Below are 13785 nucleotides of genomic sequence, written 5' to 3' on the forward strand. Positions count from 1 at the left end.
TGGGTACAAGCAGGAACATTCATAACTCAAGAGACCACATGGGTGTCGCTCCTTTATTGACACCCAGAAAATGTTGACCTTTCCCCCCACTGAACACACACTGCCAAAGACCAGCACACAATGTGGTACGTCAACCCTTGACCTCTCTCATTAGGGTCGTTGAGTGATGCAAGGCTCCCTCTACCAAACGACCTTGCACTTTACTGGCTGAATACCTCCTCTCCATCTCTCTCCCTCTCTCTCTCTCCTCTGCGTTGTCCTTTAATTCTTCCAACTGAAAAAATCCTCCATCCAGCCAAGACATCAATCTCTTTTTCTTCAGTAAATGTCTAGGATCACATTACCACTTTATTAAATAAAACATATCATTTTCACTTTGGAAAACTGTTCCTTGTGTACTGTGAACTATATACTCCTTAGCCTACATGTAACCCCCCCACCCCCGTTTTGAAAAATTAGTGCTTTTCTTTAAACAAACAGAACATGATTTAATATCAATCAGTGCACACAGTCACATTTCTTCTACGACGGCTGTATGGCAATTTGAAAAAAGCTGTTTCATTCATTTTTATTCAAACCACCTACATATGTATCTGATAAAAAAATATATTAAAACGGCGGTTTCGACTCGGTGTCGTACACCCGCCATAGGGGAAACGTGACTGCGCCATAACCAAAGGTCTCATATGCGATGGCCCGAATTCACAAAGGTGATTTTGAAAACCCACGGTCGAGTCCATGGTTTATGCAGATTTTCTGTATAAATTACGCTTATTTTACCGCGTATTATTAAAAAATGTCCAATGCTAATGAGTGCTTTTGTCTCAGTGCGCTTAATTGACGGCTGTTGCCGTGGTCATCCATACTATTTTATTCACGAGTCCACTGTTTTGAATGAGTATACTCTTCAAACAGTGGACTTTTTCTCTTCTCTCTCTCCTTCTCTTATCCTTTTCTTATTTCTCTTTTCTTTCTCTTCTTTTTATCCTTCCTGTCTTTAATATACTTTTTCTCTTTAGCCTTATTTTACCGCATATTAGTAAAAAAATGTCCAATGCTAATGAGTGCTTTTGTCTCAGTGCGCCATCTTCTTTCTCTTCTCTTTAACTACTTGTTATCTCATCTTTTTCTTCTTTCTCCCTCCCCTCCCCCCTTACATTTCTTAGCCCTCTCTCTCTCTGCCTCCAATCTTCCCACAGAGCAGTCCAAACATTCAGCCATTAGCAGAGGATCCTTGCCTCCATGTAATGTTATTTCACATGTCACTTCCATCACAGGTCTATTTACAATAGAACATGTCACCATGGGCCCTGACATGTGGGTGGGCTTCAGATATCACACAATCCAAGAAGCACTCCCCCCCCCCCCCCCCGGGCTGGCATGTAGGGGGGATTCTGGTATCACACAAGTTAAGAAGCATCCCCCCATGGGCCCTGATATGTAGGCCCAGTATGTAGGCGGGCTTCTGATATCATACTAGCGAAGAAGCCCCCCCCCCCCCTTTCACATCGGCCCTGACATGTAGGTGGGCTTCTGATATCACACAAGCCAAGAAGCGCCCCCCCCCATGGGCCCTGGCATGTACGTAGGCTTCATATATCATACAAGCCATGAAAAGCCCCTTGCATGACCCCCCCCAACATTCTTCAATGCTCATCAATATGAAGAGTAACATGCAATATTACATCATTTTAATAGCTTGTTAAACATGTGAAGAGTATCTCATTACAGCACAATCCAAGACCCCCCAAGAAAAAAACAAGAGTAGAGAAGACAGGGAGAGAAAAAGACAGAGAGAGAGATAGAAAATATCTCTATTAAAAAAATAAAATTTGGATTCTGGACAGCTGGTATTTACACATATCTGTTCCCTCTTCTCCACAACAAATTTTAGACACACACAAATATTTTTACCAGATGTCATCAAATACAGTTACATCAATCAAGTCAAAATACACACAAACACACACCCACACACATAATGTTCTTGAAGTGGGTAACAACACCAATTTTAAAATTAAAAAAAATCATTCATAACAATGGACACATCACTATCAAACATAAAAACTCATTAAAACCAGTTTTTAAACATAATAGAATCGTTAAATGAAGCAACTCATATGCACTCAAACTTTTTAGAGTTTATCAAGTTCACTCCTCAATGATTAATGCTATTAATCATACAAAATTACAAAAGAAACGGTCATATCATTTGACACGATGTAACACATATGCATTTTACAAACCTTTGTTGCTGTTGTTTTGGATCAATGGCATTTATCGTTCAGAAAAAAACATAATAATATATTAATCATATTCTTATCTCAGCTTCAAAAAAAAAAATTTAGGAACTTTGCTAACCTGAGTTGTAGATGCATTGAATACAATGCCAATAAGGGCGCAGAACCCTAGTCCTGCCGCGACTGAGCCTGCCACCAGCAGGACCCCGAAAAGACCAAGTCCTCCTTGGGACCGAACACCATCATAAAGCTTCATCATCGTAAGGGTAGCGTACATGGTCTAGGAAATGAATAAAGGATGGAAAATTTAGTAAATTGTTTCAATTGATGTTATCTGAGGATGTTTCACAGGAGAATCTTTATTCTAAAGATTAAATTTGATTTTCATACAGCAGCCAACATTCTGGAGTCAGGTTTAATTGAGGCCATACCTGGTCCAAGACTGTGCTTGAATTATGGGAGATCGAACTTCATGACATATTGTTCACATTTAAAATCTATATTTCTTGTGTTACTCCATATGCCTGAATGGCAAAGAAAACTACTCTAGTTATTATTCCCAGGTAGTCATGAACAGTTCGAGCACAAAATGTGCTGATAAATTGAATCCCTACTGTTGACAATTGTCACATTTGGGTGTCCATAGTTTAACCACAATTCAGAGTTTGAATTACACTGTTAATCTAGCTTAGTTCAGAATATTGGCCACTTTATCATGGTTATACATACTGCTCAAACGGAAATAAAAATCATATGCTTTCTATGCAAGTGACCGTATTTCAAAGGTTTTATGTTAAGAGCCCTGGGTTTAATGTCATTTCCTATAATCAAACTCATATGTAGATTGCACAAAGTAAATACATGTACAAGTAAAGGTAAATCCTTATACACCGTATTACTTTTACCAGTGCCTTCATTCTTCAACTGACTTTTTTAGTCATTAATAACATCAAAGTAAAATGACCAATTACTGAGAAATGACACTCACCATAATGGCGTAACCCATAGCAACCCGCACAACACTAGTCCTTGAGAAGTCTTGGAGGAGATCCTCTAACGAGGCGGACGAGAGAGCATTGACGTTCTGAGTTGTGTTGGTTATTGTGCTATTCCTCACAATCTATTCAAGTAAAACAGAAAAAGAAAAGATATACAGAACCTGACTGGAATGGGTTATTACTAATTGATTAGGTCTCTTTCTTTCAATTGATTCATCATCATAATTAGACCTCATATGAATCAAAGCATTCACATGAGATCTACCTTTAAATCCTTATCTGGTCATTATGGTAAACTTGAATTTGATTAGGCGCAGTAATATCTCTCCATCTGTCTGATGCACTCAGGATTGGGCTCAATGCTACAGCCATACTGCCAAAATTGACTCCAAGCAGATTGATAATGTCATTTCAATCTTGTGTCAGATTTGCCAGTGAAAGTACTGTATACCACAACACAGGTTAAAATGTTCCACACAAAATGCATTTAAAGATTGCATATCTTTTTTAAGAGTTAGCAACTATTTAAGTACTTCCTCAAGCAATCCTCTCAGCCTTGTAACTTTGAGTTTTCCAATATTTCCTTTTTTTCAATATATTTCTTGAAAACAATTCTATGGGAATGACTTGTGGATTTAATAAATCAACCAATAAATATTAACTGAATACTCACATCAGTAAATTTTCTCTGCCACTCGTTAAGGATAGCCTTCGCTTTTTCGTCCGTCCATGTGACCTCACTGACCTTAATGTTATTTTTCCATGCTTCGTACATGTCTTTTTCCCCTCTCAGCTGAATAATGGTTTGTAACGCCTCAGCACTGTGAAAACAAAAAGAACATTTGTTAAAGGGCTTTAGCAATTTTAACATATTCTAATGAACAGTAAATGTGAATTATATTAAGTTTTTGGCTTTCAACCCAAATTTCTAATGATGAGATTTTGTTTAGATATTATTAGTTCCTTTCAACCAGGCAGATACCTTAGATCTTTTCTTTTTTTTGGGGGGAGGCGATGATTTCTCCAAAACATAATGCCTATTTGTCTGTTGGATTTAGAAAAAATAAAGAACATGAATATCATCAGTGGCGGACCGTGACTCGGAGGAGACAAAGCATTGGTTGGGGCACAGCATTGTTCACAGACAATGCAGTGCCCCCCCCCTAATGCTTTGTCTCGTCCGGGTCACGGTCAGCTGAGTATCATGGAAGGACCTTGAGGTCGGTCATCAGTCTTGTGCAGGATTTGCAAACCATAAAAAAAAGGATTACAGTACATATTTACAGATCAACTCCAAGTGGAGTGGTTCCCAATTCAAACTTTTTTTGCTATACAATAGATTTTCACAGGAAACGGTGGGTTGAATGGGGAAGGGGACAGAAGGGGGAGGGGGTAGGGGTTAGCTTATCCTTGAACTGCTGCCATGCATTCAAAAACAATACATACATAATTCATTATTTCACTTCGGGCAGTATGCATCATCAATTTCCTCCTTACTAGTCCCTTCATTTTGACAGGGTAGACGGCAAGTTGTTCTCGTTTAAAATCAAATCCTCAGCCAGCCTTCATCAATCAGGAAAATAATGCTACTCGCCAGCCCCTAACCATCAACAATTAATGCTTCTAATTATAAAAAGGAAGCTACTCGAGACTCAATGTATGATCACGCCAATAAAATGTTTGAAAGGGATTAGGGTGGATTGTCTATTATGTAACGATTCTTCGTTCCGCTTTTGACTCATTTCCAAGGAAATAAGAAGCTGGCTTTCACCAAATAGACATACTTGTCATTGCAAGTTTGCTTTATCATTCCATTACATGAAATAACATTTTGATTTCCTAGATCATATAGTAATAAAGAAAATTTTAGAAAGTACAATACATTTGTTTACCTTGTAGATCTAATCACATAATGTGATTCTACAATACTATTAAATCAGGTCTATTAATATACAGGTTTTGCATCATAGGATTTAAAAAAACCCTGAATATTTCATATTTTATAGTGAGTGTGTGACATAATGCAGTCCCTATAACTATCTGTAAAACTTGTAAATGTCATATCTTTCTTAATGTTTAACACCCAAGTTTGATTAAATTGTCAGCAGTACGCTTATTTGATTGTTCTCAAGCTCAACATATCTAATAAACTTGGGTCAACTTGGCCTTTGATAAATTCCAAACTTGACTAAGAATATGATGGGTCCAACTCACCTCTGTACCGAGCCATTCTGATTCTTGGAGACTCCCCCAATCAAGAGTTCTTCCGGCCACTGCATGTAGCGGCTGGCAAAACCCGCACAGCCACCTGTTAAATGAGCTGCAATATTCGGGATCTGCAACAACACAAATGAAATTATTTTGGATTCAAGTATTCCTATTCTGCCAGTTCTTATCTAAACTTTGTACAAATTCATGCAATTTATATCTTTATTCATTTGAACTACATCAATAAATTTAAACAATGTTCATCTCAAATTAATTGCATGCCAGATGAATTACAGTGGTCTCTTAAGTCAAAACTTCCATGAAATAATTTTTTTTCTTAAAAGGTCTTTATTTAAAGGAAGATGTTATCATCATGTATCTAGAAGTGACTGAATATAAATATTACACAATTTTAGAGAGAGAGACCAAAAGAAGACCTTTCTGGACAGTTTTCAGAAATGGACGAAAATAAGAAAAATCTTGCTTACCTCTCCCGATAATTTGTTGGGTGCCATGTCAGGACATTCCTGATCTAAAGGATTTAGACAAGGTTTTACTTGATAGGCATGCCCAATACCCGTCTGAAAAACAAAGGGAAAAGAGAACGATTTAGAAAATGTAATCTGAAAAGTTCCAAGAAAAAACAAAACAAGCAATTCATAGATGGTTAATTAGCAGAGAAGACCGACTTGCAAAGAATGGAACACTTCAAAACAAATCGGTACCGAAGATGGTACAACTGATGAACTCATGCCTACAGCATTGTGGACATTAACTCAACTAACTACATATCACTGCTTGAGAAATATTTTTTTTTTAGTTAGTGATTAGACTGGTACGTATTATCAACTGAATTCTTCATAAATACTTTAAAAATGTGTGAGTATGTAAAAAAAATTGTACCTTTAAAAATATGCATAACTTATTTTCACCCTTTAATATTCTATTCTACTTAATACTCACTCCAATTAGAATACTCACTCTAATAATAATATCTCTGAAGGCTTCCGGTGAGAAGTACTCCTCGTAACCCTCAAAAATTTCAAGAAGCCCAAGAGGGTCCAAGGTGGTCCATCTTAGGGTTTTGTTATAATTTCTGAAATGATAAAAATCATTATAGAAAATTGGTAATTAGACTTAAGAATTAGTTTGCTAATCTTATTTGAATTCTATCTTCTTTGACATGGGGGGTGATCATCTACATATAGTTAAAGAGTTTTGTATTTGTCAATAAAAAGTTAAGACATTTCTCTTGAACCATAACATGGTAGGATTTTGATAGATTATAGTAGCCTATACTAACATCGGTTTGCAAGTGATAACAAATTCCATCCAACATGCCTGTTATAAACTTCTCAGCGACAGAAGCTAACTTCTTATGACAAATCACAGGCAAAGAGGAAAGTCACTTTGAATTTTTTTTTCTTAATACATTCAAACATCTTTGTGAAACGAGGTACAAGACCAAGTTTCACATAACTTATCATTGATTAAAGAAACTGGCAGTCTATCACAGATTTGCTCTTGACCAATTAGAAGACACCTTTCAGTCACAGTTTGCAATGTGTCATCGACAACATTGATAACATTTCTTTATGAGACAGGAACTATAGGCAATGAAGATTCATCCTTGTTAAAGCTTCAAAGCAGACAAGTCTGTCATAGCCTTCTCGATATCATCCAGTACATATGTAACCACTTTGATCACATGGGGCATGTTGCCAATTTGCTGAGAGAAATGCAAGACAGTGTTTTGACAATGGACATGTGTCCTAGAGGAAGGTTCATGAAGCTAATTTCAAAGTAAGGCACAGCGTAATGAACAATTGTAATACCTAAATGACTGTAGTTCCAATTTATTACCTCAATGGAAATGTGACAAAAATCTGTCAACAATTTAAAAGGCCGGTGGAGAATAAAGTTTCAAATGTAGTCACTCAATGTGATGTTCGAGCCATTTGAAAGTAGTTGTTTGTAAATTCACAAACATCTTGCTGAAAAGCCCTAGTATTTGTTTCAGACAATGGAAATTTGATAATTTAATTTGCAAAATATGATTCAACAAAGAAAACAGCAACTGACAAATATTGAAAATTAAAAGCAAAAATTGTAAAGTCAAAACAAACAGTGTCTCTGGAGCCTTTCTCCCAAGGCATCCATCTTGTTAATCTAAAAAAAAAAGTCCAATCAGTGGAACCTCTTGGTTGACCAGTTTTGACCTGGAATGCCCTTAACACCTCAAGCGAATGGCAGGGTTGAGTTCACTGACTCGCACCCCATTTGCATATTCCTACCACCCACAGTAGGAGGTTAAAGGGAATATCCTATGAAACTAAGGCGCTGCACTTATGCGACCTCAAGCCAGAATCATGACTTGAATAATGACTTGAATCATGATTTGAATCATGATTCAAAACACAAACATGAATCACAATACCACAGAATCAGCGTTTAGAAGACCCTCATTCCAATGCTGTTTCTCCTCCAATTCGGGGCCAATCCAGTTTTCACATTTTTCAGAATCTCAAGGAATAGCATTTCATTACCTTATTTTCACAATGAATGTATGCTAATATTTTTGACAATAGCTACTTTCATAATCCACATTTCATAGCTTCAGCCAACTAGTAAGGAGATCTTTATAATAATTTCTTTCACCAGTTTCACTCATTCATTGCAGCAAAATTCTGTATAAAAAACAGTTACATTAACAAAAACTGTAATCATCAATAGATGAATTTTAATAGATCTGAGATTAAATGTTACTCAAACAAGATAGATATAACTCAGATTCATAAGATGAATTTATGACTAAAATATGAAAAAAAAACAAATTATATATGAGATGAAATGAATCAAAATTAGGAGCTAAAATAAAATCCCCATCAAACAAGGTGAAACATTTATGAAATTCTGCCAAAATTGAAAAGTTGTTTACAATTTAGGAATCACGTTGTCAGTATAAACTACAATGCAAGTATAAACTTCGATGTGAAATGAACTGTACATGATCTAAACTGCGAGAACACCATGAAACAATGCGCATCCGTGTGGAATTTCTCTGTTTATTATCTGAAAAATGGGTCGAATTCCAGGAACATGTGAAAATGTGACAGGGTGAATGACCATCAATTGGATCCACATGAATTCTCCCCTTTTTTGCCTACTTTACAAGAACCTAAGCTATAAAGAACTCAACAGGTGCACAAAGTCCTTTCATTCTGTGAAAAATCGATGAAGTAAATTGACTTTGGCAACTCCCAAACTCTGCATAGAAAAGAAATTCAAAATAGGGCAATCTGTTTTTTTAATTCTACATCTGAATAGCGAATAATTGCGTGCCAACGATTTTATCTTTCAAGATAGTCAAGCTTAATGGGGTTTTTTTTACCTTGTTTTGATAACATTACATAGGCCTTATGTATTCTGGTATAAGCGCCTTTACCAACATAGTACAATCTACAAAGTCCAAGAAAATTAAAATTTAGCTAATCAAGGGGGACTTTGAGGGGCTTTACCTCACCCCTTACATCTTATAGGTTCTGTATATATGTATGACCCTTATAAAGTACTTTCTTATTTTGCTAAGCCTCTCCACAAACTATACATCGCATTGCCAATTTAATGACTGCAAGTAACATCACAAAATTTCTATTAAAAACGCTTTTTAGTCATTTTGAATCTCAACCACACCCAACAAAAAATTGAAAAAGAAAACAAAAATAGGAAAGAGGGAAAAACCCAAATATCCAACAAGCTATTGCTTCTTTTAGCAAATATGTAGTATGCTCTCTCTATTAAGGGCATAAGGGACTTGGAAAGGACTCTCTTCTTGCACAAGCTGCATTTCTTTGGCCATGTTTATTGGATAAACTGGCAGCTCTCAGGGGGGTCCTGAATAACCTCTGACCTTTAACCTTTTGTTACCCACAAAATCAAAATATTGCCCCAACTATACCAGGAACATTTCCAATGCAATGATAAACCCATCACACTAAAATTTTATGTGGATAAGGACACTAGTGGATCAAGGGGGGGGGGCACAGCAGGCACACCCCCCCCCCCTTGAGAAGCAGAATTCAAATTTGTAATGTAAAAATAAATGCCATTAAAACAGAGGTGTGCCCGCTGTTTTGAAATTTAATTTCTTTTCATGTCAAAATTTTCCTCCAAAAAATTTGCCCCCCCCCCATTGTAAATCTGCATATTACATGACTTTAAAAAGTTATTTATTTGATCATACATTCATTCATTTATTTGTAATAATATAGGAGGTACTTACGGTATTTGAATAGGCCTTTCAGGCCCAAGTAACTTGGCTCCTTCCCAGAAGCAATCCAATGGCGTGATTATTGTACAAGGAATAATGTTCTCTATAATCTGTAGAAAACAAAATAAAAAGAACATTTGAAATACATAAAATATAAGGCGGAACATTAAAGGATCTTAAAATGTTGTTGTTGTATGTAGACTAAAGAATATTGTAAAATAAGGTTCAATTTCCAAAATCGCTGACATAAGGAGTGAAGGATGTGATCAAACAATAAATACATGAATCAATGCTAAGTTTTGTGATATGAAGCCCTGCTATCGATATTTCAATGCAACAGAATCCAGAGATATCAATTCAACGATATAATGCACTTTTGTCTTCATCTAAACCCTAATTGCCTGGGATAAAAACATTCATATTCACTGCAAATGAAGAGAAACCAGAGCAAATTTAATGAATTCTTACGATAAATTTGAGAACAATTCTTCAAAATTCATGATAAAAAAGACTATATCAAAATGATGGAATATTGTAAATCAAATACTCACACTATCTATTAAATGGTCTTCAAAGCTAGGATACTCTGTTATGAAACATACATCTTTAAAACTCCATGTACTGCAAAAAATAAAAATGAAAGAAAAACATGCAATTTAATGAAAATGCACATTTTTTTTGAGATAGTGCTTCGGATGTGAAGAGGGTGTTGTATTGGTGATATACAGATAATGGTTTCAGAGCTACGCAATCAAATTAAGTAAATCCAATCCCAAACTTGAGAGCTTGAGAAAGTGATAGCTGGAGAAAGAGAAAGAAAATAGAGAGAGCAAAAGCAGGAGAGTAAAGGTGCTTTCACAATTGCTCTTGCGATCATTTGGTCATAACATATGTTGCACACAATCGCACCGGTTGTAAGCAGTTGCACCAACTATTGTAAGAGGGGTATCAGAGAGAGAGAGAGAAAATAAATGGCAAGTAATTAGAAGATCTTTATAGCAAGTACGAAAAAGACACAGTTCTCATTACGCTTTCTAAAACTAGTTTACTTGAAACCGGTTCAGGAAACCAGTTTGGAAGATCGCTTTGCTAGCAATCCCATTCGATCACACGAAAGTGGTTTTCAAAATCATTTCACGTAGATTGATCTTGTTGCTATGGAAATGCTCTCAGTGGGGCAACATTCGAAACCGAAGCGTAGGCATTCTACACCTATCGTGTGGAGTCAGTAGCGCAATCAAAATGTGCGAAGATCGCTTCCCGATTGATGGTTGTATCCTCACTTACGCTAAAACTGATTTAACGAGGCAAAGGGATCTTGAAATCTACTTCGCGAGGTGGTTTTATGAACCAGTTTGGAAGATCGTTTCGAATGTACTCATTAAACGTTAAACCAGTTTCAACTAAACAACTTTCCAGTAAACTAGATTTAGGAAGGTAGTGAGAACAGTGTCAAAGAGAGAGAGAGAGCGCTTTGCAAGAGAAAGGAAAGGAGATAACTGATGGCATCAGTGATGGAACAGGAGTAGCATTCTGGGTGTTCTCTGTTTTGAAATGTGATACTGGACGTCACTGCCTCCTCCAATATGACACCCATCTGGAACATCACATTAGCATTATCATCTATCATGATCTAGGCTTGCCCCCAAACAATTCCAAGCAGTTCTTCCCTTGGAAGGTGTTGATTGGATTGACCACAACTCCCGCAGTCTGACATCATGCAAGAGTCTGAGGGGCACTAAGCGTGAGTGACAAATTTCTTAAATGCATGATTTATTTTTGTTGCGTGATTTTATTATGTTAATATTATCTTCTACTGCATTCAATGTAACTTTTTGCAAAGGCTATGATACAAATGTGACTAGTGTCTCTTAAAGACAAGTATTTTTGTTACTATTATACTTCATTTCACTTTTATGAGTGCATATCAAATTCAAAATAAAGATAGTTAACAGTTGAATCATATTATTTGCTACTACTATGGAAGTCAACATTTATTTGGGAAAGCGTCTCGGAGATGTGTTACAATATATGTATAATTACATTTTTCCCACCTACTAACAACTTTTCATCCAAAATAAAGATGATTTCCAGCGTTTCTTAGAACAAATACATAAACTCATAAACATATTTCATCTAAATTTGAGATTTTCTAAATCAGCTTCTCACAAAGTTAAACAATCCCTTTAACTAAAAAACATTCAACATCATAAAACTCTGTGTACTTGTCATGATCAATTACGAAAAAACAGTTATTTCACTTTTTTCCATTCAAGAAATTTACCATCAGATAATGTACTCAAAGTCTCAAAGTTTTAAAAAACTTATTCTACATTGTTAATTTCATCATGTACAACCAACTCATCTTCTAATTTAAAGGGTTTCGAACTACATGGATAACATCAACTTTTGTATCATGAATGAGAGAGCACCTACTTAACATGTAGGCCTATACATTGCATGAATATGGAGCACAATTGCACAAACCAACATTAAAATGACCTCTGTAAATACAGGATATCATAACCACTCCGCAAAAGTATTTGACTAGTCTTGGTTCTATTAGTGGGGTACAATCCTCGAGAATTTCATCCACCGTAATTGAGTTAGTGCTTGCCTGTTGGTTGGGCCACCACAAGGATCAAAGTGCCCGTCTAACCCAGCCAGCTATTTACCATGGGGCGACTCTATTACCCCTGTCTTGCTCCGGTATGGTGAGGATGTGGGTTGGAAGTGGATGGGTGTGGTGAAGAAGGGGGCGATGGGGGGGGGGGGCTTGGGGGTCAATCATCAAAACATAGCCCATTACAGATTTATTTCTTATAAGAATTCATTCAAGTGTCAATTAGACATTGTATGTAAAAATATCTAATGATTCTTCACACATAATTGTAAAACTTTGGAATTTCAGAACACAGACAAGGCTTTGATGTTGCAAGTATCACTAAAACACACAGGAACATCTACGCTATAAAATTTTCAGGAATGGATGGAAAGATAGATCAATGAATAGATGGAGGAATGGATGGATGAATGAAGGAATCAAAGAAATGGATGAAAGAATGAAAACAAGTGAATATCATAAATCAAGATAATAACATGAATGTATTTTTAATAAGCTAGGCCTTCAGAGTATATCTATTTAAACCTTAACTTTCTTTCTAAGGACTGACAAATAACAAAATGTGCTACTTACACTCCATACATGTCGACTTCAACTTGCGTCGCAAGAACGGCCGACCTAACATGTTGCAGTAAGGCCGATTGTGTGAGGATGTTTTCCCCGTCTTTCTTTGGCGTTTGCACGATTATTTGGCTTGTTGCACCCCAGCCCGTTCCCAATGTTGCTTCTGTGTACTCCAATTCCTGCTCTAACCTCCCTCCAACTACACAAACAAAAAAAGAAAAAAAAATTGCATAAAAACAATGTGATCAAAGTTACAATACAATATATTTTCTACCATAACATTTATACCCTATAATTATTTGGAATTGAGCGGTTTTTAAAACAAAGGAAACGGTGCGAATCCATTAATATGAATGTAATTCATACAACACTTTATGAAAACTATGTCAACCTCCCCCCCCCATATTAATGAACATACCCAGAAAATAGGAATTAAAATTTTGCTGGTGATTGACAAAAATTGAAATAAACACTACCCCTCCCAAAAAAACCAATAGCAATAAACAAAATCTATATTTAACAAAAATTAATGAATAAACAAAATATAAATGATAAGACAGGCTTATATATACAAATTTGAATAGATAAATAAATAAAATGAATCGAGAAAAACAGAAACCTCGGAAGTCAGTTTCAAAGAAACCGACTCCACTAACGTCCATCAAATATAAATGGACATTTTAATAATGATAATAACACAACCATTCTGCATAAATAATAATCCTGAGCGATAAAAGTCATTACACCTAAACAACGACTAGTATAACAACTGGTATTTCAAGCACTGCAAGCCATCAAGTTCATCAAAACTGAGAGTGAGGATAGGGGAGTTGACATCCAAGGTCCCGGACCTCCCTGGGTGAAGCCCACAAATCAACCCTC

At 36.2% G+C, this 13785-nt stretch overlaps 1 protein-coding gene across 3 annotated transcripts in view; it reads right to left on the minus strand.

Annotated features, from left to right (window-relative positions):
- The window catches only part of LOC121424497 (protein patched homolog 1-like), a 71351-nt gene that overhangs the window by 16649 nt on the left and 40917 nt on the right, over positions 1 to 13785 (minus strand). For all 3 annotated transcript variants that reach the window (XM_041620206.1, XM_041620205.1, XM_041620207.1), the window contains exons 4-12: positions 12913 to 13102; positions 10268 to 10337; positions 9729 to 9826; positions 6428 to 6542; positions 5935 to 6027; positions 5453 to 5574; positions 3912 to 4059; positions 3229 to 3360; positions 2362 to 2520 (exon numbers count right to left, since the gene is read on the minus strand). In XM_041620206.1, the coding sequence (XP_041476140.1) occupies positions 2362 to 2520; positions 3229 to 3360; positions 3912 to 4059; positions 5453 to 5574; positions 5935 to 6027; positions 6428 to 6542; positions 9729 to 9826; positions 10268 to 10337; positions 12913 to 13102 (1127 nt within the window). The remainder of the gene's footprint in view (positions 1 to 2361; positions 2521 to 3228; positions 3361 to 3911; positions 4060 to 5452; positions 5575 to 5934; positions 6028 to 6427; positions 6543 to 9728; positions 9827 to 10267; positions 10338 to 12912; positions 13103 to 13785) is intronic.

The sequence above is a fragment of the Lytechinus variegatus genome, chromosome 11 (genome assembly GCF_018143015.1).
Source record: "Lytechinus variegatus isolate NC3 chromosome 11, Lvar_3.0, whole genome shotgun sequence".
NCBI lineage: Eukaryota > Metazoa > Echinodermata > Echinoidea > Temnopleuroida > Toxopneustidae > Lytechinus > Lytechinus variegatus.